General features: G+C 33.6%; 1 protein-coding gene across 1 annotated transcript in view; it reads left to right on the top strand.

The window, feature by feature from the left end:
- SENP7 (SUMO specific peptidase 7) overlaps nucleotides 1–26,129 on the top strand; it is a 164,019-nt gene that overhangs the window by 87,308 nt on the left and 50,582 nt on the right. Inside the window, exons 5-8 of the mRNA XM_080799916.1 lie at nucleotides 2,490–2,687; nucleotides 9,563–9,757; nucleotides 21,094–21,212; nucleotides 25,219–25,403. Coding sequence (XP_080656042.1) covers nucleotides 2,490–2,687; nucleotides 9,563–9,757; nucleotides 21,094–21,212; nucleotides 25,219–25,403 — 697 coding nt within the window. The remainder of the gene's footprint in view (nucleotides 1–2,489; nucleotides 2,688–9,562; nucleotides 9,758–21,093; nucleotides 21,213–25,218; nucleotides 25,404–26,129) is intronic.

Raw genomic sequence — 26,129 nt, 5'->3', positions numbered from 1 at the left:
TTTTTTTAAACTCAAAATATTTGGAGTTTCAGTGCATTCTATGGAGGTTTCTCTGAAAACTTATACTGGTCTTCCAGATGGTCTGAAGATAGCCCAAAGTGGCAGCTACAAACAAGTGATCTCTTTGAGACCTAGTTTATCTTTTATTTATTTTTTTTATGTAAGCTCTAGGCCCAGTGTGGAACTTGAACTCATGACCCCAAAGTTGGGAATCACATGCTTTACCAACTGAGCCAGCCAGGCACCCCAAGATCTGTTTTATCTTTAAAATATATGAGCACTTTGCTTTGTTTCTTAATATTATTATTATTATTGTTATTTTAAATGATTTTTAAGTAATCTCTACACTCAGTGGGCCTCAAACTTAAAACCCCAAGATCAAGTTGCGTATTCTACTAGCTGAGCCAGCCAGGCACTCCAGTTTTTTAATATTCTTACATTTGTTAAAGAAACAATGCCTAAAATGGGCTCTGGGGAATAGAATAGACACTCTTGTGATTAAACATTTCCAATTTTCTCTCTCTCTCTTTTTTTTCTATTTTATTTTATTTTTTTTAAATTTCTTTTCAGTGTAACAGTATTCATTGTTTTTGCACCACACCCAGTGCTCCATGCAATATGTGTCCTCCTTAATACCCACCACCTGGCTCCCCCAGCCTCCCACCCCCGCCCCTTCAAAACCCTCAGATTGTTTTTCAGAGTCCATGGTCTCTCATGGTTCACCTCCCCTTCCAATTTCCCTCAACTCCCTTCTCCTCTCCATCTCCCTATGTCCTCCATGTTATTCCTTATGCTCCACAAATAAGTGAAACCATATGATACTTGACTCTCTCTGCTTGACTTATTTCACTCAGCGTAATCTCTTCCAGTCCCGTCCATGTTGCTACAAAAGTTGGGTATTCATCCTTTCTGATGGAGGCATAATACTCCATAGTGTATATGGACCACATCTTCCTTATCCATTTGTCCATTGAAGGGCATCTTGGTTCTTTTCACAGTTTGGCGACCGTGGGCATTGCTGCTATGAACATTAGGGTACAGATGGCCCTTCTTTTCACTACATCTGTATCTTTGGGGTAAATACCCAGTAGTGCAATTGCAGGGTCATAGGGAAGCTCTATTTTTAATTTCTTAAGGAATCTCCACACTGTTCTCCAAAGTGGCTGCACCAACTTGCATTCCCACCAACAGTGTAAGAGGGTTCCCCTTTCTCCACATCCTCTCCAACACACATTGTTTCCTGTCTTGCTAATTTTGGCCATCCTAACTGGTGTAAGGTGGTATTTCAATGTGGTTTTAATTTGAATCTCCCTGATGGCTAGTGATGATGAACATTTCCAATTCTCTTAGACATTTCTTTTTTTTTTTTTTTTAAGGTTTTATTTATTTGACACAGAGAGAGAGAGAGTGCACAAGCAGGTGGAGTGGCAGGCAGAGGAAAAGGGAGAAGCAGGCTCCCTGCTCAGGAGCCTGATGTGGGGCTCTATCTGAGGATCTGGGATCATGACCTGAACTGAAGACAGGTGCCCAACCGACTGAGCCACCCCAGCACCCACTTTCAGACATTTCTCATTCGATGTTGTTTTGAGTCCATTTGATAGCCTGTCCACACTACTGCAAGAACTATTCTCTTATTATCAGCAAAAGATATATTGAATGGAGTAATGGCCAAAATGTAATGAGGCAAAAAGCTGAAACTCCTTTCATTTATCAGTTGTATTTTTGAAAAGGGTATAGGTACAGTAAAAGCAAATGTTTTAAATTATTTGTTGAAATAAGGTAAAATTAAGCTTGTATCTTAAGATTATGAAGACATAAGACTATGTAGACTTCTTAAGACTATAGATGATGTGGTGTTTCACCTTTAGTTTTAGAGATTTCATTTATTTTTAGAGAGAGTGTGAATGCGTGAGAGCAGGGTGAGGGGCAGAGGGAGAGTGACAGAATCTCAAACAGACCCTCACTGAATGAGGAGCCGCATGTGGGGTTGATTCCACAACCCTGAGATCATGACCTGAGGCAAAATCAAGAGTCAGACACTTAACTGACTGAGCCACCTAGGTGCCCGTCACCTTTACTTTTAATAATGCTTTTCTAATCAACAAATACTAAAAACACAATTATAGTGCAGGAAGTGGTTGCCTCTTGTGAGTTATGCGTTATGTGTATTGTTGGTTGTTTCACTAAAAGTATAAATAGGCGCAGATGGGTTATCATGGATCCCAACAGCTATATGTATGTGTGTGTGGCCACACTTGTAGTATACCAGAGAGAATTATGAAGAAAAGTCCAGTAAAAGTAAAATAGACTTTTTAATATATATTTGAGAATGGTTAAGCACATATTTTACTTATTTATTACTCTAGTTAATTGACTGAAGAATTGAAATTAAGAACTTCTGGAGGTTTTCTTTTGGTATAGTTTGTGATTACTTCATGTATTATACAATGTTTAGTACTTTATGTATTAATTATTTATGTGTATAACAGGCAACTCAAAGTTGTGTTGACGAATGTCCTATGGACGGATTTAGGACGAAAATTCAGAAAGACCCTACCTAGAAACGATGCTAATTTATGTGATGCCAACAAGGTGCAATCAGACTCATTGCCTTCGACATCTGTTGACAGCCTAGAGACATGTCAAAAATTAGAACTTCTTCACCAAAGCCTTAATTTATCTAAAAGGTATGTTGTTCAGTATTGATTTTGTTCAACCTACCACATTTGAAATAGTAGAAGTCCAATAATCTTAAAATTATTAAGATTGTTGGGAATGATTTTTAAGAAGATCTGCATATACAGGTGTACCCCACTCGAAAGCAAATCTTAAAGCTGACAATCTCACTTTACAAAGTTAATGATAGTTTTACACTTCATCAAGTAAGTTGACATAAAATTATTTTTAAAGCCAAGTATCCTTAGTACATTTAACTTACTTTATAATTTGATTCACATATACATGTTTTTAGAGACTCATTTATGATATAAAATGAAGATACATATATAGATAGCTAGATAGCTAGCTAGATAGATAGATGGATAAAGGACCTAGATGAAATAACATGTGAAAGGTATGCTAAAGATGGAGAAAATGAAGGTATATGTATTTATCTATTTATGTCTTAACAGAATTTACAGAATTAATAGTTCAGTTTTTATTTTCTTTATCTTTAGCATACCTATTAAATATTAATCCAAGTCCTTACCACTTTTGACTTTGTGAGCTTTCTTGTATTTTACATGCATTTTTATGGAAAGGAGGTGATATTGAAATATTACCCCCAGATTTTTAATAATATGTGTACAGTTTAATTTATAAAATAAGACCAGTTTTGTTTTATACTTTTTAAAGGAATTGTATATGGAGTATATGGAGTTTGAATGAATGCATTATCTTTGTTCTTAGACTTATTCCTATTTCTGTATCCCCTGTCTGAGTGTATGACACCTCTTTCTTTCTTATCCTTTATTTATTTTTTTCTTTCTTATCTTTTATATCCAATCATTTTTCATGTGTAGTTATTTTTGCTTCCTAAATATGTCTTGAAACGATCTCTTCTCCATTTTTATTGCCACTGCCCCAGTCAAGCCCTGATAACTTTGTGCCTTTATTACTATGATAGTATTGGGCTTCCTGTGTTTGGTGTTCTTGATTATTATTTCTCTATATTGTTGCTAAGTTACTCATTCTCAAAGGCAGATGTTACTTTCTGCTCTGTAGTTTAACATCTATCCATCTGTGGCTCAACATAACCTTCAGGATAAAGCTCAAACTCCTTAGCTTAGCATACAAGGTCATTAATGATCTCACCTTTGCCTATCTCTAGCTTTGTTTCTCTCTGCTCCATATTCATAACTGAGCTTTAATCTCTAGGGAACTAGTGATAGCTCAATGAATGTATAGTCCTGTTTTATACCTCTGAGCTCATGCTGTTTGTTCTCTTATTTTGGAAACAATTCTCCTTTTCCCTTTTACTGACATCTTTTAGTCTTTAACATTGAACTCATATGCCATCATTTTGGGACAGTGTCCTTGATTCCACACCCTAATTTGTATTTAATCCTGTTTTTTTTTTTTTTTTTGTCTTGTTAAGCAGCCTGGTCATATATCATAGCACTTATCACCCTATATTATATTTCATTTCTCTTCCTCCCTGACATTAAGCTTCACAAAGGCAGCGACTACATTTTATTATTTTTACTCTAATACTAATACCTGGCACATTGCTGGGCACATAACTAAATGCTCAATCAATTTTTGCTGAATTCAAGGGAGAGGTTGCTTCTCAATAGAGTTACATCTGTCTCTTTGATGGAAATGAATTTTCATCCATTAGAACCAGTTATTTGCTGTGTAATTTTGGTGACAACCAGGAAAAGAGATATTACAAAGTTAAATAAGAAAACTGGAGAATAGTTTGGGTAACGTTTTCTGTATAGGACTTGCTGTGTGGAATAGGAGACTTATTCTTTCTTCTGTCATTGCTTAACTTTGACGTGGTGGTTTTTGTCTTTTTTTCATTTTACTTAGCTAGGATTTCATTATTTCAGAGAGATGAAACAGAGGAAAGTTTATTTTTGGTTTTTAATTTCATCTTAAAGTTCAACTATTAAGTAAACCAATATTATTCAGTCACCAAAATGACATTTTTTAGAAATTTTATTTGCATTTTAGGATCTAAAATGGTTATGTTGCCTTTTATGTCAGCACATATACCCCTATTCCATTAAGAAAAGTTGGGTCCCAGTTCTTGGACTATCCCTAATTATATTTATTAATTTTTCTCTTAAATCTACATGTTTGAAGTTTTAAGAAAATACATAACTTAGGTATTGTGATGGTAAGATTTTTTGGATACTGTAGTATTCCTATCACCTTAAGTTTTCTCTAAGCTGGTATAATTTTAGTTGAGTGATAATTTATTCATTTAAAATTTAGCTTAGTAAAAGAAAAGAGCAAATTTAGAATATCTATGAATCACTTTTAAGAAATATTCAGCAGTTAAAATCGTTTTCTCTACATAGCTTAAGAAACTTAATGCATTTTGAATTATATCATCTAAGAATAGATTTATAAGAACCTTATTAAAATGTTATATAACAGAGTTTTAGGAAGGTATTCATCTAAGTGACAACAAAATGAAAACTAAATTAGTATTATAATTTTTTTGCTTGCTATATTATAGCTTTCTTACCAGATATAATTATATTGTCTTTCAACAAAGGTTGCATCTCTTTAAAAATTTGCTTTTAACATATTTATATTAATAGCTCTTACCAGTTTTTCTCATTTATTAAATTATTTGAATCTTACATATCTTGCTGCTTATGCAGGTAAGGACTCCACAATTTATAATTGAAAAAATTGAGAATCAGAGAAAATAACCATGCAGAGAAACAATCAATAAATGGCATTAATTCTCAGGCCAGCATACTTTATGCTTCATCTGACTGCATTACAAAATTTGTTTCTGCTTTGGTTTAGCGTATTATATTTTGAAATGTGATTTCATAATATTAGTAAATCAACTTAAATAAATGTAATTTTATTTTACTTACTGTTACTACTTACATACTGAAGAAATAAATTGGATAGACTGTGGAATGACAGTTTTTTAGTCCTTTCTTCCATATGACTTAGTATGAAAGATGAAGTATATACCTTTATATATTTCTTGTGAAAATTAAGAATCTTTTGAAATTCTGACTAGCCATGAAATTTCTATGGCAGTCCTAACTTATATAGTTCTATACCAAAGATAGTTTAGGTATTATGAACTTAGTCATCAGTATATAGATTTGTATTCTCTAAGGCTCTCACAGAGTTCTGTTTCTTCAAGATACCAAATTACATGAGTTGCAAATAGTTGATGAAAGATGTTTGTGCTATGGCTGTGTGTTATGAAGATGTTGGTGTACTATAGGCATTGCTAACTATTTAGTTATGTACTTCTTAATGTTTTCTCAAAATTGCAGAGTATGATAAATTAGGACAGTTAAGTACCATTTGAAAGAATAGTTTATAACTTTTAGGAGGACTTCAATAATAGGAAAATTAAAGCGAGTTTCCTTGTACTGTGTACTTACTATGTGCCATACTAACTGCTTTACATCTAATATTTCATTTCATCTTAACAACTTTGTAAGATAGATTTTCTCTTAATTTTAGAGATGAGAATGTCAATGCTAAGAGGAAAAATTATGATAAAAAACTTGACTAAGGTATATTATTATGTGCTGAAATCAGAACGTGGACCTGTTTTTGTCTGACTCTAGAGTCATTCTTCTTAATTCCTGTACCACAGTGCTTTTTACTCTTCTGAAATATAACTTTTTTCATAAGTAATGCAGGAATTAGATTTTATTACGGTATTTTTTATGATATCTAAATTATTGACCTTTAAATATTCTGCTTATCTTTAATTTTTTTCTTGTGACATTTTGTTCACATTATAATAGAGTGCTATCTTATTGAAAGATATACTGCTGCTGAGGTAGTGCCTTGAACCTCCTAATAGTTTAAAAGGCCCCCTACGGTGCTTGTGCTTTAGAGATGCAGGTTCTACTGCAGTCTGGTGTATTATCTTTTCAGATGGCTTTTGGGTAAATTTTGATATTTTTCTCTTTTAGGAAAGACTTTCATCTATTTGTTTAACTTAAAGGTCTTGTTTATCCTCCAAAGTTCTTTTTTTTCATATTTTCTTTGCTTTTTGCTTTCTTTAAATCTAGTGGCAAAATAAACTGTGTAAGAATATGGTGATCATTTATTACTGAGAAGAGAATTCTGATCTTTAAAATTTACCATTTGCTTGCTGATATTTGTACTTTTTGTTGCTGATTATTCTCTTCAACATTTTGCATAAAGTAATCTTTTATGGACTCTGTCTCTCCTATTTGGAGGGAGAGCTCTTTTTAGGGACTCAACATTTTAAAACATACTTAAATATGTTATAGTCAGGCATTTAAACAGAGATGCTAACTGAGAGCTGACATTTCTTTGATGTATCTCCTTATGTGCCCTAAATTTTCTGTTTACTGAAATACTACAGTTTTTGTTTTTTTTTTTTTTAAGATTTCATTTATTTATTTATTTGAGAGAGAGAGAGATTGAGAGTGAGAGAGAGCATGAGAGGGGAGAAGGTCCTAGGGGCTGGGAGCCCGATGAGGGACTCGATCTCTGGACCCTGGGATCATGACCCGAGCTGAAGGCAGTAGCTTAACCCACTGAGCCACCCAGGCGCCCCTGAAATACTACAGTTTTTAAATTATTTTTATTATAAGCCACATTTTAGAATTCAGTAGTGATAGGGGACTGTAAAAAGAGTATGTTATCAATTCTTAAAATGAGTTATAAATATATCAGATTCTCTCATATCCTAAAAGTAAGTAAAATTTATTTGCATTAAGGTATTTATCTGGAAAGAGATTGTTCTAACCTGAGTAAAATTATCTGTGCTAATATTTCTGTATTTTCCCTAAACTACTGAGAAACACAGATGAGTTTTCTTTCTTTTTTTTTTTTTTTTGAAGTGTTTCTTTTTATTGGTCAGATCAGATGCATGCATTTAAATATAAATATTAAAAATTTAAAATAATAAGAAAGCTATTTTTTATTAAGTACATATTATGTCATGTTTTATTTCCCAAGTCTGATGCAAAACGTTTAGATGTCTTATGAGAGGATGCGTGCTAAGTGAACAAAGTGATATACTTAATGTTCTCAGAAAACATTTTTTTTTTACCCTGAAGTGCTGGTGGTTTATATGGTACACATTTAAGTTGAGTTGTCATGGTAACTAACTGCAGAGGATTGCGGTCCTATTTGCTCCATTATTATTTATTTTTTTTCATTAAACTATAGTTGAAGTTTTTTTAGTGATTTATTTCATAGCAATTTCTAGTGTGAGGTCAGATGAAAAAAGTCTTGAGACTCCTTGCTGGTCCTGTATTGCCTTCATTCCCACATCAGACTGAGGATTTTAAGGAGTTTTCTGTCAGGCATCAAATACACAAAGCAGACAGTAATTAGTATCCTTAGAGATTTAAATCATATGAGAAGTAGAAAATTATCTCTGCCTTCCCTCCCTCATAATTAGTGTTTGTATTAGATAACAGATTTCCTCCCCCTTCTTTCTTCACTCAAACTCTGAGTTTAGGGAGTTGTATTTATGACTACACTTTGCTTTTACATCATATATACTACTTAATCATTGCAGTACTTTTTTTGTGGAGATTGTGCTGGAAATGCATACTTTCAAAGATTTCCTGCAGTATCTATAGAAAAGCCCAGTTAACTGGATCATTTGGCAACTTAGTATTAAGGATATGTGTAATGGAATAAAATAAAGAAACCAAAAGATAATAGGCCCAGGTTCTTCTACTAGGAAGAGTTATACCTTCAGCCATTTAACTTTTCTGAGCTTTGAGTTCCGCCTGTTTAAAATAAAGAGCAGACTAAAATTATTGTAAAGTTTTCCTAAGATCTGAAATTGCATGCTGTCTGGAGCATAGTGTGAAAAGAACATAACGTCTGTATGTAGTAAAAATAAGTGAAAACATCTAGGTACTACAGCAAATATGACAGGGTACAGGGAAGCTCACATTTCATTTAAACAGAAATACTGAGGCCCTTTCTAAGTGTTTTCTGTTGTTTCTCATAAAGGGTCAGTAAAGTGCTGCAAGTGACATATTGTTAACAGTCAAGGAGAATATCTGGTGAAGAAGAGATAAGAAAACTTAAAAAAATGCAGTAACAAGAACAAAAACATCCCAATAGTTTGGTTTGGGTTGGTCAGTTCAGGGTGAAATAATTGCTTTAGGGCATAATTGTGGTGTGGCGAAGTGTATCAGTTGTTACATAATGACAATTGGCTAACCAAGAAAAGATTATATTTATCCTCTTCTGTTTAAGAAGATATGAGGCTTTGATATAGTACATTCGATGTGAACCCCACCAATTTTAAAAAGTTTGGAGCTTTAAAAAATATCCTTTAATTTTCTAGACATTTGATTTGTTGGCTCTTCCCTTGGTGCTGCTAAATAAAGCATATATATTACCACCGGTATGTGTGCGGTTTCACTTATGGAATCTATCATTACCATAGATGCATTCTGAATGATTTCTTTCCTTTTGATTTTAACATTTCTCATTTGCCAATTACTAGTATGTAATTATTTATCAAGGACTTTCTGTTGAATGAGAATAAAGATTTCTTGAATTTGTTTGTCGTAGTCTCTTTTTTATAAATACTGGAAAAGAGGAAGAATTTTTGAGAAAAATTGGTTAAAATTTGAAGCACCCCAATAGCATCCATTAGTACAGTGAAGCCATTATTGTGGCAGGCTAATCTGTGCCAATTTGTAAGACACAAGTAGTTCTAGAAATATAAAAAGAATGTGTTCATACAGTGTATTTATGGGTTGATTTCTAGAGTGATATAGTTCTAATAGCTTGTACTAAGATGAAAATGTTTGAAAAGTCATCTTCCTAGAATACTTTTTTTTTTTTTTTTTTACTGCAAACTTCAGTACAGTACAGTGTTTGTTATTTTGTGTGACAGGATACCCAGAGTTATATTGACGAATGTCCTGGGAACGGAGTTAGGAAGAAAATACATAAAGACCTCATCTGTAACTGAGGCCAGTTTGGGTGATACAGACAACTTGCAATCAGAGCAGCTTTCTTCATCATCTGATGGCAGCCTAGAATCTTGTCAAAATCTAAATCCTCACAAGAACTCCTTTTTAACTGAAAGGTATGTTTAGTGATAACTTTACTTAAAATAAGTATTATACTTATTCTAATGAGCCTCTATTCTTCCCCCATAGATGTGTTATTGTGAAAAGTGAGGCAAATATGCTCTGGTGGCTAGTATGACTTTTGTCCCCAGGTGGCTTGAGATGGCTGTTGGAACCAGCAGTCTGTGGCTAATAATCAGTTTAAAAAAAGTACAATATACTGTACTTGTGTTTTGGGAAAATAGATGCAGACTTTTAATGAAAATTGAGTTACCTATTTCAGTATTTCAATTTATTTGATATAATTGAAATCTATTCCTCTGACATTTTTCTGTTCTTCTTCCTCCTCTGTGCTATTTGTCTGGCCATCTGTCAGTCTGTCCATCCATTTGTCTCTCTCCATTGTATTGTATTCACCATTTTTATGTCAATATTCTAGAACTGTCAAGATTCTAGAATTGGCACTTAGTACTCAGGAACTATTTGCTGAGTGAATGGCTGAATGAATTCCTCACAAAAATGGTTTGAGATAGCTGAATTCTACTAACAACTGTAGCTTACTGAGCCAGTAAGGGAAATGGAAATCTGAAGTTGCTTTTGTTTTAAGCTCTAGGAGACTGTAAATAAAAAATTGTGGGTAATAGCTAAGGGGTGTCAGTTAATAAATACTACTAAATCTTTTAACTTTCATTTACCATGAACTTTTCTTTTTAATTTTCTGCCTTCAGCCAGTACAATAAATAATCTTGATCTGAGTGAGAAATTATTGATCCATTCTTGTTTATTTTTTTAACTTGCTCTGAATCATCCACAGGTATCTTCTGTTTTGTATTTCTCTTGTAAGCTTATTAAATTAAAGAGTATTCAGAGCTGCCTTTTTAAAGATCTGTAATAAATTTCTTACCTTTCTAGCGCACTTTAGTTTTATAAGCTGTTTATTTGATATGAACTTACAAATTTTACAAATTTTTCTCCCTTTGGAGAATATTTTATGTTTCACATCACTTCTACTTAGTAGATTATCATCGACAGTTTTGACTTTATACTTTGTTAGCTCTTTTTCTGAATTTGCCAGAAGAACCAAGTTTCAGTGGCATTATTCAGTTAATAATGCATTTAATGTATAAATTAATTTGTAATTAATGATGTTAGAAATACATTCATCAGTTTGTCCTATAGGTATTTATTTCTGCCTCCTCTACTAGACCATGAGCTCCTTAAGGAGAGATATCATGTCTTAATTGCATTTATACCCAGTGCTTAGCTCAATACATATTTTAATTTTGTGCACTTGGGTTAATGTTTGTGTCATTTAATCTTGAGTTTTGGTTTTCTGAATTTTAAGAAGAGAAATGACCTCTGAATGACCTTTTTATATCACAAAATTGTTTATTATCTTTTTAAATACCACATGAGAATTCTTTGTGCACATAAAGTATCATATAAATAAAAATGTTATTGATGATACTTTCTTTCTTTTTTTAAGATTTTATTTATTTACTTAACAGAGAGATCACAAGTAGGCAGAGAGGCAGGCAGAGAGAGAGGGGAAAGCAGGCTCCACGCCGAGGAGAGAGCCCGATGCAGGGCTCAATCCCAGGACCCTGAGATCATGACCTAAGCCAAAGGCAGAGGCTTAACCCACTGAGCTACCCAGGTGCCCCTGATGATACTTTCTATAGACAAAATCACTTATTATGTACTGTCCCCATTGAATTCAAAAGACATCAGTGCACATTCATACTGTTATGAAAAATAATAATATTGTGAGGATTCTATGGACCTATCAAATTGTAATCTATACTGCACAGGCTTTATACCAGTTTAGGGCCAAGACTTAATAATATGAGGTCTAAAATTTCTGGGTGTTCTTAAAATCTATTCAGTGAGAACCCTAGCTTTCTTCAAGTCCTTTCTAAATAGTTATGAAATTTCCAGGTGGTATTTGATGTGGGCTCTGAAAATTCATTCTCTTGGTGGTAGTTTTTTTGATTGTTACATTTAGAATAGGCATAGACTTTGGAGCCAGACATCTGGATTCAGATCTTAGCAGTATTGCAAACGTGCTGATTTACCTTGGGCAAGTCACTTATTTTATCTTTAAAACAGGGGTAGTAACACATCTTATAAGATTATTGTGCAGATTTAAGGAGCTAACTATGTAAAGTTCTTAATATTATGCCAGAAACTTAGTAAGTGATTAATAAATGGTAGTCATTATTTTTGTGTTTCTCTTATTGATGGTGCTATCAATAGTACCACTACTGGTGCTGTAGTTGATGTTCCTGAAGTCTTCTATGGTGAGGATGCCAGTATGGGATTCTGAGATCACTGCCACCCCTGTTACTATTACCAGTGCTGCCAAGGCAGTTGTCACAGCCACACTAGTATTACCATTTGGTTTAAGGAGGAGGAGTATATTCCTTAAACCATGGAAATAAATTGCAAATATGGCTGTACCGTGACTTCAGTATATGTGCCTGACTTAAACTGAATATAGCATGAACACAGGGTATGCTCAAGGATGGGACTCTTGCAGCCAGCTCCTCCTCCCTGCCTGCCATCTTAGAATCAGGAAGAAGAAATAGGAATTTAGATCTTCTGAGGAGACATGATATTCTCACATTATTGTTATTGTCACTATTGCGAAGAATGTAGTAAATATGCCAACTCTTTGTTACAAAGATATAGTGTCAATTAACAACTAAAAATTGGTGGGTAGGAGAATGGGAGCTATGATTGAAAATGAGGAAGTTTTCTCTGAAAATGTAGCACTTATGCCCTTGATGAAACCTGAGGAAAAATGTTTTATGAAGGCCAAAGATCTTATTTTAATCTTAGCCTATCTTTAGTGTTCACAACTGTTATTGTTGACTATAATGACAACTTGAATGGAATTTATGCAGGAAAAAAATACTGTGTTTTATGCCAAAAATAAAGGAATAGTTAGAAAACACCAAGGGTGAAAAGGAAATTTGAATTAAAATGGTCTCTTTGAAGTAGCATATTTATTTTTTCTAGATAGCAACTTATTATTTGAAAATACATATATTTATTAAGCTTTCTATTTCTCCTTTAAAAACTTTTAACTAATATTTATTACCTGTTTATTATGATATTACACTGTGATAAATGATATACCTGTACAACTTATATAGTATGCTGTTGAATTTTATCTCAATCTATTTGCTTAACTTCTTTCTCTATGCCTCAGTTTTACCTCATCTGTAAAATAACATGATAATGTCTAGGAATGCTGGAGAGTAAATGAGAAAATTTGCTTTTCTCTTGTAATTTGGTAGTTTGCCAATCAATACATAGAGATGTATCTGCTTTTATAAATATGTGCTTCCTTATGAGTGGACATTCAGATATTTTTCATTTTTAATTTGTATAGCATTGCCACAGTAAGTTTGTGTATTTATTTTTATAAATTCTTTTTTTATTTTTATAAATTCTTATAGTGTCATTCTTTTATATTCTAACCAGAATTAAGTGTTATCATTGAAAAGTTTTTTTGATAACCTGTTAGCAAAAATAAATAGAACTGTTTATATGAAATTGCTTTCATTTCAGTCATTTTTTTATTTTTAGTGAAGATGGATTTTGTATTTATGTGAGTTTTCTCTTAGTCTTTGTATGTATTGGGGTGTTCCATCTGTTTCTTATTGACTTGTAAGAATTTATTAAAGAACTTATTAAAGGCATTAACTCTTTGTTATATAACACATTGCAAAAATCTCTTGAAGTTTCCTATTTATCAATTTTACTTTGTTTGTAGTATCTTCTGTAGTTTATAAATTTAAAATTTTATTGTGTGGAGTATGTTAGTTTATCCTTGGAAAGACCTCTTCAGTCTCAAGTATAGAAATAGGTTAGTTAAGTGGTGTTTTAATTTGTGGTGACTTATATGAGATAGTAGATTCAGAACAACTGTCTAGAGATTATTTTCCTAATTGAAGTTCTGATTCCTTTTTTGCCTGTCTGTAATCTGGTATAAATGTCTTTGGGTGGTTGGGTTGCTTTCACCTTTTGGCTATTGTGACTAACACTGTTATAAACATTGGTGTACAAGTGTCTCTATCTCTACTTTCAGTTCTTTTGCATAGTGGAATTTTTGGATCATATGGTAATTCTTATAGTAATTTTTTGAGGAACCACTGTGCTGTTTTCTATAGCAGCCATACCATTTTACATTGCATTAGCAGTGCAGAGGGTCCCAGTTTTTCCATATCCTTGTTAAAACTCATTCTTCTCTCTCTTTTTTTGTAATAGCCATCCTAATGGGTGTGATGTGATATCTCATTGTGGTTTTGATATGGACTTTGTAATGATCAGTGATGCTGAACATCTTTTCATGTGCTTGTTGGCCATTCATGTATCTTCTTTGGAGAAATGTCTATTCAAGTCCTTTGCCTTTAATGAATCACGTTATGTTTTACTTTTGAGTTTTAGGAGTTCTCTCTATATGCCGAATATTAATATCTTACCAGAAATATGATTTTCAAATATTTTCTCCCATTCTTCTCTGACTATATGGTATGAAGTTAGAAATCATTAATGGAAGGAAAACTGGAAGACTCAAAAAAGCAACCAGTAGGTCTAAGAATAAATCACAAGGAAATTAAAAAATGCTTAGGAATGAATGAAAATAAAAACATGGGATGCAGCAAAAGCAATGCTAAAGGAAAAATATATAACTGTTGATGCTTGCATTAAAAAAAGAAGAAATATCTCAAATCATCAACCTAACTTTATAACTTAAGGAAGAAGAAGAAGAAGAAGAATAGTTTTGCCAGATACAGGATTTCTGGTTGACACTTTTCTCCTTCAGTACTTTAATATCCCCATGCTTTCTGGCCACCACGGTTACTGATGAGAGATCTCATGGAGTATCGCTGTTATGTGAGGAGTTCCTTCTCTCTTGGTACCTTCAAGATTCTCTCTTTGCCTGTGTCTTCTGACAACTTGATCATTAGTGTTTCTTGGTATAGGTCTCATTGAGTTTATTCTGCTTGTAGTCCCTTGGATTTCTTGGATGTTTATATTCATGTCTTTCATCAAATTTGGAAAATTTTTTGGTGATTATTTATTTCAGTAATTTCTCTGCTCCTTTATTTTTTCAACCTCTGAGGTACCAGTGTTGCATGTATTGGTCCACTTGTTGGTGTCCCACAGGTCCCTTAGGCTCTGTTGACTTTTCTCAAATTTTTTTGTCCCTCAGATTTGATAATTTCTATGATCATATATCTTCAAGTTATCTTTCTTTATTTCTTTTCCCTTTCCTTAAATCCAGGACTGATGATGGACTATTTCTTCTGCCTGTTCAAATCTGCTTTTGAGTCCTGTAATGAATTTTTCATTTCATTTCATTCATTCATTCATTCATTTATTTTAAATTTTAAGTAATCTCTATACCCAACATGGGTCTTGAACTCATGACCCCAAAATCAAGAGTTGCATGCTTTCCCAACTGACCCAGCCAGGTTCCTCATGAGTTTTTCATTTTAGTTATTATACTTTTTAGTTCCAGAATTTCCTTTTGATTTATTAATATATTTCATCTTTTAATATTTCCATTTATCCATAGATCACTTTTTTGACTTTGTACAAGACTTTTCTTTTAGCTTTTTGAGAAGCTTTAAGACAGTTGTTATAATGTCTTTGTCTATTGAGTCTGCTTTCTGGATTTTTTCCCCAGGGACATGTTCTTTTGGTTTATTTTTTTTTCTCTTTGAATCATCCCATGGTTTCCTGTTTGTTTATATGCCTTGTGGTATGTTTGTTTGTTTTTTTGTTTTTGTTGTTGTTGAAAACACAGTACTTGAATCTTATAATATAGTAAGTCAGGAAATCAGATTCTCCCCCTTCCCAAGTGTTTGCTGTTGTTTTTTTTCCTTCCCTTTTTTTCCTCCTTTTTTTAAATTGCTGTTTTTCATTATCTCTGTTCCCACACATCAGCTTGATATGTAAACATAAGATCTTCCCAGGTCTTTACTGAGTTAATGCCTTTTCCTAGTATTTTTGTGACTTTTTGAATTCCTTTGTATATGTGATTATTTTATAATACTGCAATCCTTAAATATTTGGTTCCCAAAAGGAGAAAATGGGAAAAATAAAGGAGGGGCAGATAAAACGAAATAGGTGCCAGCCCTTTAAGTCTCCCAGAAGTCCTCTTAGCTATATGGCAAAAGTGTTGTAACATTGGTGGTGGTCGTTGCAACAATGGCTGCCTTTCTCTATGTCTGCTCATCCGTGAGCAGAAACCGCCATCATTAATCAGAATAAAGATTCCCAATATTTGGAGAATAAGGTCCTTCTTGCTTACCTTGGTAATTGTAAGCTGTGCAGCCTATTTTAGGAACTTGGGCTTTGCTGCTTGCTTTGTTTCTAGTGGTAGGTGACTGGGTCACAGTTACCAACTTTGGAGCTCGGATCAACTGAAATTAACTGCAATTTACTGTTGATCCTCTTGACTAGTAGTTGCAGCCTTCAATAAACTCCAGAATACCAAAATAGTTATATCAGACAGATTCTGCCAGTGTGGCCATTGTCTAGGTGGCAAGATGGTAGGTGCTTCCTACTCCACAATTCTCCTATGGTCATTTGTATGTTTTATAGTTTACTGTACAGGGATACTTGATTTATTCTTGGTACCTGATTTTTTTTTTTGAAAATGCAGCAATTATTATATAATGTATTCTATTATGAGAAAATGATATAGGTTAATAATTTTATATAGTTTTTTATTTCACAGATTTTTCTACTACCATAATGAGTTTTATTAAAAACTACTATGAGTGAAAGTATTGTGTGTAAAGATTTCATTCATTTTTTGGCTATTTTATTAGTACTAAATTGTTTTCCCAATGGTTTCTATCAATTTATTTTAAAAAATTAATTAATTTTATTGATATATCATTGACAAAACATTGTATTAGCTTTAGGTGTACAACATAGTGATTTGATATATGTCTGTATTGTGAAATTATTAACATTGTAAATCTAATTAACATCAGCTTGTATAGTTACTTTTTTTCTTGTAATGAGAACTACTAAGGTCTAATGTCTTAGCAACATTCAAATGTACAATGCCCTGTTGTTAATTATAGTCACCATGCTGCATGTACATTATACTCTAGCACTTGTCTTACAACTAGAAACTTGTACCTTCTTACCACCTTCATCCATTTGTACCCACTTCTCTCCAACCTCCCTATCCCCTGCAACTACCAATCTGTTGACTGTATTTAAGTGGTTTTTTTTTTTTAACTAAAAGAGTTGACAATTTTATTTTCCCATTTCACAATACAAATGAAAACTTTTTTTTTTTTTTGTCCTACTAACTCCCCTGCAAAAACTATTCACTTTGATAGGAAGGGGGAGCAAGTCTTCCTGTTAGAAAACACCCAAAGTCACAATACCATGATCTACTGGTGAAGTAGAACAAGTAATATAAAGAAGATATAAAGACGTTACCATCTCTCCTTATCTGTCTGATTGACTCATTCCTGGCCAAGTGGGCACCATCATGGGATGTATAGGAGGGCCCAGGCATCATTGGCTTGTGGCTTCCCAGAGGTGGCCTCATTCCAAAAGCAGGTACACTGGCATCATCCCAGGAGGATGAGGGTCCATCATTGGCATGGGAGGGTCCCCCCATTGGGTGTTGGCATCATACTAGGGTGAGGAGGACCCAGGAAACTAGAGAGAAGTGGGATCATTGCTTTTGCAGTAGGAGGATCAGGGAATTGCCTAAGAGGTATCCTGAAATGTAGCAGTTTAAATAATGTAGCAGTTGAAATGTAGGAGTTGTTTTGTTGATCTGGTTCTGAGCTCTTCCATCCATGTCTGGTAGTTTTTCTTATTCTCTTTGTGTTTCCTACTATTGTACTGTGTTTTTCTGACAGATGGAGAGTCATGGATGAAGTATCTGTTGCAGTAGTTACAATAAGACTTAGGCATGTTGCTCTGCAGGCTGTTGGCCACTCCCTGTTTTTTTTGTTGTTGTTGTTTGTTTGTTTGTTTGTATGTTTTTTAAGTTCTCACATATAAGTGAGATCATACAGTATTTGTCTTTCTCTTTCTGACTTTTTTCACTTAGCATAATGCCCTCAGGCTCCATCCATGTTCTTGCAAATGACAGGATTTCTCTTTTTTTTGTGGCTGAATAATATTCCTCTGTGTATGTATCATATTTTCTACATTCATTTATCTGTCAGTGGACACTTAGGTTGTTTCCATGTCTTGGCTATTGCAGTAGTGTTGCACTGAACATGGGGGTGCATATATCTTTTTGAGATAATGATTTTGTTTCTGAGCATAAATACCCAGAAGTGGAATAGCTGGATCATATGGCTGTCCTATTTTTGAATTTTTGAGCAACCTCCATAGTATTTTCCACAGTGGCTGTACCAGTTTACATTCCCACATTCCCATCAAGAGTGCTCAGGGGTTCTGTTTTCTCTACATTCTTGCAATGTGTGCTATCACTTTGTTGTTGTTGTTGTTGTTTTTTTTTTGTTTTGTTTTGTTTGTTTTTTTGATAATCATTCTGATGGATATGAGGTGATATCTCATTGTGGTTTTAATTTACATTTCTCTGATGATAAATGATGTTACACTCCTTCTCATGTTCCAGTTGGCCATGTGTATGTCTTCTTTGGGAAAATGTCTATTCAGTTCCTCTGCTCATTTTTTTTTTTAAGTAGGCTCTACGCCCAGCATAGAGCCCATAGTGGGGCTTGAACTCAGCACCCCAAGATCAAGATCTGAACTGAGATCCAGAGTCAGGTGCTTAACCAACTGAGCTACCCAGGCACTCCCCTCTGCCTGGTTTTTTTAATGGAAAGTTTTCTATTGAGTTGTAGGAGTCCTTTATATATTTTGGGTGTTAATCCCCTAATAGATATATGGTTTGTAAATATTTTCTCCCATTCCATGTATTGCTTTTTCATTTTGATGATGGGTTCATTTGCTGAGCAGAAGTTTTTGGTTTTGTTGTAGGGTTGCAGGGTTCTTGTCTCACAGAGTAGAAGAATGAATCTTGTGGATACAAAAGGGTGAAGTGAAGTGAAGGTTTATTAAGTGAAGATGAGAACAGAAAGGAAAGAAAAAAGCTCTCTAGAGGGAGAAGGATCTGGAATGGATTGTCACTGAGGGCTATTATGGCCAGTCTTTTATAAAAAACTAACCAGGGAATTTGGTAAATTTCTTGTCAATACATGGTGGGTTTCTAAGTTTCATGAGAATATCTTGTCTATATTTAAATTAACATGGTGGACTGGTAAATATCATGAGACTATCCTGTCTCTATTTAGAACAATGAAGGTGTTCCCTTCTCCCTGGTTAATATCTCATCTATAACATTTCTCCACATCTGGGATTTCTGTGAGCCTGGACATGTAGCTCCCTTCTTGCCTCTTCCTACCAGCCTTGCCTGTTCCTTACTCAGTTTGATGTAGTCTCACTTGTTCTTTGTGCTTTTATGACTTTTGTTTTGGTATTAATTCCAAAAAATCATCGCCAAAACTGATGTTAATGAGCCTATCCCCATGTTTTCTTCTAGGAGTTAGATGGCTTACAGTTTTAATGTTTTAAGTTTTTAATTCATTTTTTTATGTATGGTGTAAGATGGGGGTCCAGTTTCATTCTTTTGCATGTGACTATTTTCCCAATGCTATTAATTGAAGAGAATCTCCTTTCCCTATTGTATATTCTTGTCTCCTTTGCCATAAATTAATTGGCCATGTATGTGTGGATTTATTTCTGGCTCTTGATTCTGTTCCTTTGACCTGTGAGTCTCTATGCCATACCATACTATTTTAATTACTATGGCTTTATAATATAGTTTGAAATTAGGATGTGTGGCAGTTTTGTTTATCTTTTCAAAAAACTGGTCTTACTTGTGTTGATCTTCTTTTTTTTAATATATATTTTTAAAGATTTATTTTTTGAGAGAGAGTGTATGCGCAAGCGGGGAGAGGCGGCAAGGGAGAGAATCTCAGACAGATTCCCCACTGAGCATGGAGCCCAGTGCAGGACTTTATCCTATGACCCACTAGATCATGACCTGAGCTAAAACCAACAGTTGGATGCTTAACCAGCTAAGCCACCCCAAATTAACAAGAATTAACAGAAAAAATTTTGATCTTTTCTATTGTTTTTCTTATTTCTGCTCTGATCTTTATTTCCTTCTTTCTGCTAACTTTGGCCTTAGTTTTTTTTCTAGTTTCATGAGGTGTAAAGTGAGGTTGTTTATTGGAGTTTTTGTTTCTTAATGTAGGCATTTATCACTACGGATTTCCTTCTTAGAATTGTTTTTTGCAGTATTCAGTAAGCTTTAATATGTTTTACTTAAATTTTTATTTGCTTCAAGGTATCTTTTGATCTCCTTTTTGCTTTTTTCTTTGACAACTTGTTCAGGAGCATATTGTTTAATATATTTGTGAATATTCTAGCTTTTTCCTGTTACTGATTTTTAGTTTAATATTTTTGTGCTTAAAGATAGTTGGTATGATTTCAATCTTATTACACTTGCTAAGACTTTTTTTGTGGTCTATCATATGATTAATGATTATCATGTGATTATGAATGTTCTTTATACATTTGAGAAGAATTGTGTATTTTGGTGTTATTGGATGGCCTGTTCTATAGATGCATGTTCAGTCTAGTTAGTCTAATGTATGGTTTTAGTCCAATGTTTTCTTGTTGATTTTTTTTTTTTGGTCTGGATGATTTATCCATTGCTCAAAGTGGGGTGCTGAAATCCCCTACTAATATTGTATTAAGTTTTCATTTATAATAATATTGTGCTCATCATATCAAAACTTGTTTTTCATACAACCTTATATTTTATATATTTAATGAGTACCTTATAATATAAATTATTCCTTCTGTAGGTAAAATTTATTACTCCAAACTTTATTTTGTACTTAATTTTTGATACGTGAACCATGCTTGAAACATATTAACAATTCCCTTTGGGTTATTTTTTTATTACATATAGATGTGCTTATCATGTACTTCTCTTCATGGAATTTTTACTTTTTAAACCTCTTTGATGTATTTAATACCTGTATCATTCTTTTGCTCATTTTGCATGTGCCCAATCCCGTGGTGTCCATATTTTTTTTTCCACAAAAGAATAGGGAGAATTTAATGGTAAGATAGGGATTAGAACTTACTTCTCAAATCTTAGTTCAATATTCTTTCTTCTGTGCGGATTATATATGCTGCTATATGCGACTGTATATGTAACCTGTAAAACTGGATTTTTATCTTGAATATAAGTCAACTGGCTTCTTATTTCATTTGGATATAGAAGAGTTGAATATAATATTTTCTTTTGCAGGGGTTCCCAATCAAGTAAGACAGTGGATAATAATTATGCAAAGCAGGCTTCACACACTAAAGAAAAGCAAAGAGACGATGATGGCATTTCTCTTATAATGTCTGATGCTCAACCTAAAGGTTTGTGAACCTTGGAAATTTGTTCTCATTCGAATTTTTATCTTTTGCAATTTCTAATAATTTTTAAGTTATGGTTAACTTTATTTAATCTTACATTTAAAGGATTTGTGAAAGTAAAGGGAGGTATATTTAGCAACACAAAGAAAATTGCTATATTTGTTATTTGTGCATTATAGTATACATTTATAGATTTATTTACTGAATCTATAAGTTAAATTTGAATTTTATTTCTTTTTGTTGTTATTGTTGGGGCTGGATATACAGCTATACACTTAGAATGTTAGTTTAGCTATTTGTAAGTGTTGTTTCATGGATATGTCTGGTAATTCATATTGCTGCTAACTCAATTATTATTCTTAGCTTCCCACTGTCTATCCTCCTATGACATACATTCTTTATTCATTAGAATTTCTCTCAACTCTAGGAGGATGCCAGTACAAGCCACTATTAGCAAATTTAAAGGTAAATACATCCCAGACTTCTGAAAATTCTTTTTAGGCCTCCTTGCATGTAGGGTTAATGAATTGACCTCTTTTCTCCTTTTTCTCTTTCTTTCAAGATTTTAAAATGATTTTACAAAAATTCGCACCAAAATAGTTTACTACATTAGTCAGATGTGGAACTAACATCTTTAGGGGTCTCTTGGATTACTGATTGCTTGAAACTAGTCGAGATATTTTGTTTTCTGAATGATTTTATAAATTATTCAATAGAAAAGATTTTTTAAAATGACACTATGTAAAAATTCTTTGTACTTTATTTGAAACACAGCTATTTACAATTTTTAGTAGCCTTTTTTAAAAAACAGATTTTATTTATTTATTTGACAGAGATCACAAGTAGGTAGAGAGGCAGGCAGAGAGAGAGAGAGGGGGGAAGCAGATTCCCCACTGAGCAGAGAGCCTGATGCAGGGCTCGATCCCAGGACCCTGGGATCATGACCTGAGCCGAAGGCAGAGGCTTTAACCGACTGAGCCACCCAGGTGCCCCTTGTAGCCTTTTTTCATAGAAGAGGAAAACTTAAAAAGAAACTAGACTAATAACCAGCTTCAGCTCTTACAAGGGCAATGTAGAGAAAGCATTGTAACTGTAGATGTAATCTTTCAATTGGTCACTAAGCACTAGCTACACATAATGAAAGACATTTATTTTCTTATGAATTGTACTTTTCCCCAAAATATTCTCATTAATAACCAAATAAAAAGTATTTGGACAAGTAGTCTCCATTCACATACTTTCTAGACACCACTGGTAAACCCTCACATTTTACTGATTTCCTGGATAGAATAGGAATAGTTGAATAAAAAGCTTCTGATTTCTACCTTTCAGTATTACTTCAAAGTCACAGTGGAATTTTAACATAGCAGGGGGAAAAAAAAATGCATGATTAAAAAAAAAAAAGCACTTTATAGATCCTTAGTACCCCTGAAGTTCTCTTCAGAGATAAAGTCTTTTTAAGAAAAGTAGCTATTGAAACTTGATTGAAACTCACCATGTTTCCATCTTATGAATAATTGTGTCCAATACCGGTTTTTGTTTTGTTTTGTTTTTTAGAGAGGGAAAGGGGGGAGGAGAAAAGGGAGAAGGAGAGTCTTTTTTAATATTTATTTTTTATTAAAAATTTTTTTTTGAGAGAGAGAACAAATAGGGTGATTAAGAGAGAAAGAGAGAGAATCTTAAGCGGGCTGCATGCCCAGTGCCTGATGTGGGTCTCACTCTCATGACCCTGAGCCAGAATCAAGATTTGGACACTTAACTGACTGAGCCACTTAGGCACTGACCCCCATACCCGTTTTTTTTTTTTTTTTAAGATTTTATTTATTTATTTGATAGAGGTCACAAATAGGCAGAGAGACAGGCGGTGGGGGGGGGGGGAGCAGGCTCCCCGCTGAGCAGAGAGCCCGATGTGGGACTCGATCCCAGGACCCCGGGATCATGACCCGAGTGGAAGGCAGAGGCTTTAAACCACTGAGCCACCCAGGCGCCCCCCCCATACCAGTTTTTTAACATAAGCCCATAAATTAATGGGAATTCTGAATTCAACTCCAAGTATACCATTCTTTTGTAGTATACTAAGTTTGCCTTATAGAATTTGCTTTTATGAAAATAATATATTGGTACTATACACACATAAACACACACATATTTTAAAGACTTTATATTTAAGTAATTTCTATACCTAACGTGGGACTCAAACTCACAATCCCAAGATCAAGAGTCATATGCTGTACTGATTGAGCCACCCAGGCACCCCATATTGGAAATATTTAATAATTCTTCTGTTTACAAGAATTTGTCATTTCTTTAATTTTACATACTAGTAACATTTGTGAGCTAAATTGTACGTATTATGTAGGTAGAATCCTATTTTTATAAGGCCAAGCTCTATCTAACTTATTCTTATTTTCCATGAGATAGTCTTGGCTGATGTGTGAAAAGCAAATAAACTGTTTGAGGGAAAACTCCTGTATAATAGGGTTTTTCTCAAGCCCCTTTCATTTCCTCAGCCTTTTTGCTGTAGTATTTATGTTTAGAAAATGTAGTTTGATACAGCAGTTATATGTAGAAATTGTATTTGACTACCTTTCCAGTTTACCCCCCCCCCCCAGAATTGTGCTTTTCAAAATACTATGTTTAGGAGGATATTTTATTTTTCTGAGGGAGAGAGCAAAGAGTATTTTCTTTGGAAATTGGAAGACTGTTGACCATCTTGGCATTTTGCCCTCAATCCTGACCAATGCCTGCCTTTTAAAGAATGACTAGAGATACTCTGAATGTCAGTTATTAGGTGTCTATGCAGGAAGAATAAGGGCAAGAACAGTTTGAAGAGAAGGTGGGTAGTATTGAAGAATTTTGAGTGAATAGAGAGGTCAGGCCAGTAAGTGTTACATGAATTATAAGTTATGAATTCCAAGAAGCTGCCTTGGGACTCTGTTTACATATACTTTGAGTTAGTACTTATGTAGATTCAGAAAGCAATAGAATTCAGGATAACCTTTAGTTAGTAAGGTAGAACCTTTTGGAAGGTATTTTTGTATAGTACATATATTTGATAACTGAAATACTAAGCAGTTTTAGGAATAATTGACATAGGTTTCAAATAATGTTTTGTTGATTTACAGAAGGGAAAATTTCTTTATCTGTAGGGGAGTAGATTTATTGGATACTTAAAATGAGATCTTGATTTTTAAATAGAAGAAACTGAATCAAATTGATAGTTTTGTGAATGATCACATATTATATTCTGCTGTTGAGGTTAAATGTTTTGCCTCCATTCATTCATTCATTCATTCATATTTTTAAAGATTTTATTTATTTGTCAGAGTGGGGGAGAGAGAGAGAGAGAGAGAGAGAGAGAGAGAGAGAGAGAACAAGCAGGGGGAGCAGCAGGCAGAGGGAGAAGCAGGCTTCCTACTGAGCAAGGAGCCCAATGCGGTACTCAATCTGAAGTCATGGCCTGAGCTGAAGGCAGACACTTAACCTACTGAGCCACCCAGGTGTCCCTTGGCTCCTTTTAAAAGAGCAGTGATTAATACTCATAAGTACTGTCTCTTTTCACTTAAAAAAAAATACATACATGTATGTAGCATTTAAATTTTAAAAAGACAACTAATTACTAAAATCACAATGAATTATCAAGACGTTTTAAAATGTGAATTTTCTAAATTTTATTGTCACTTCCCCCTCTTTTTACAATCAAATGTAATCGTAGAAAAAGGAAAAATATAGTTTGATTGTTTTGCTTTGGTTACTAAAGAATACTCCTTTTTTATATACTTTCCTTACCTTGTATTTATTGTACAATGAACATTTACTTTGTGTAGGCAACTTAAAATAGGGTATTTCTTTACATTCATCCATGTCAGTATGAGAGTGTAATGGTGAATCTTTTTTTAGATTAGTTTTGGAAGTTGTACAGCAATTTTGGTGATGTTTATGTGAGCTCTTCTAAAAGGGATTCTTTCTGTACTTTTTGGCCATATTTTTGTTTCTCTTATTTTTTAAGAGCTCAGTAGTGGAAGTAGAGGTTGTGATCATCTTGAAGATGGGAGCAGAAATAAGGATGATACATTTTCTGATTCAAAAATGGAACCTGCCCTGACTTCCAGGAAGAGAAAGAAAAGGCTTAGAAGTAATTTACCTGGTTCTCATAATTCTACTTCTGCTTTGTATGAGTCAGCAGAACAGATAGTAAGTAGAGGTATTTAGATATCATATGAAATAATTTATTCTATGACAAAAATGAATTGACTGTGACCAAATAATGTTCTTATAACAATCTGTTTTTATCTTTAGATTTCTTTCTATTCTTTGCCTATTTTTTTGATTCGCTGTTTGATTTTTGAAAAATAAATGTTTTTTTAGTAATATAGCTATTGGAACAAATTTCAGATGTTATGAACAAGTAAAGTTAAAAATACTCTTCTCTGATAGCACTTCTTACTTTGGTAGATATCTGGTGGACTTGTTTTCTTTTATTTTACCTTATTTTAACCAGATTTTATTAATGCTCCATTCATACTGTCCAGGCAATTGCTTTTTCACAGACTGAGTTAAATTATTACCAGATTTCTTTTATTAGTAGTAATTTACTTACCAACTTCTTTAAGACTCTACCTAGGATTTAGGGAATTTGTTGAAAGTGAAGAATTACCATACTTAATGCACACTATTTTCAAAACTTAGTGAATAGTTATTAAAAGTAAAAGGAGAGAATTTTCTTACTCCTTTAATTCACAAGGCCTTTTAAGGACTTTTCAGTAACTTTGAGTTACAGGTTTAGATTTAAATGGTGATAGAGATGTGAAGTCAGCGATTGATTTGATAGTTTTTCAAAATGTTAGCCTCTTAAGTTTTTAATTTTTTGCTTCTGTTAATAAAGTCACATGATGTCATTTGGCTTCATCACTTTTACAA

The sequence above is a fragment of the Martes martes genome (genome assembly GCF_963455335.1).
Source record: "Martes martes genome assembly, chromosome: 1".
Taxonomy (NCBI): Eukaryota; Metazoa; Chordata; class Mammalia; order Carnivora; family Mustelidae; genus Martes; species Martes martes.
Note: the sequence above shows the minus strand (reverse complement) of the source record. Positions and strands in the feature narration are given on the sequence as shown.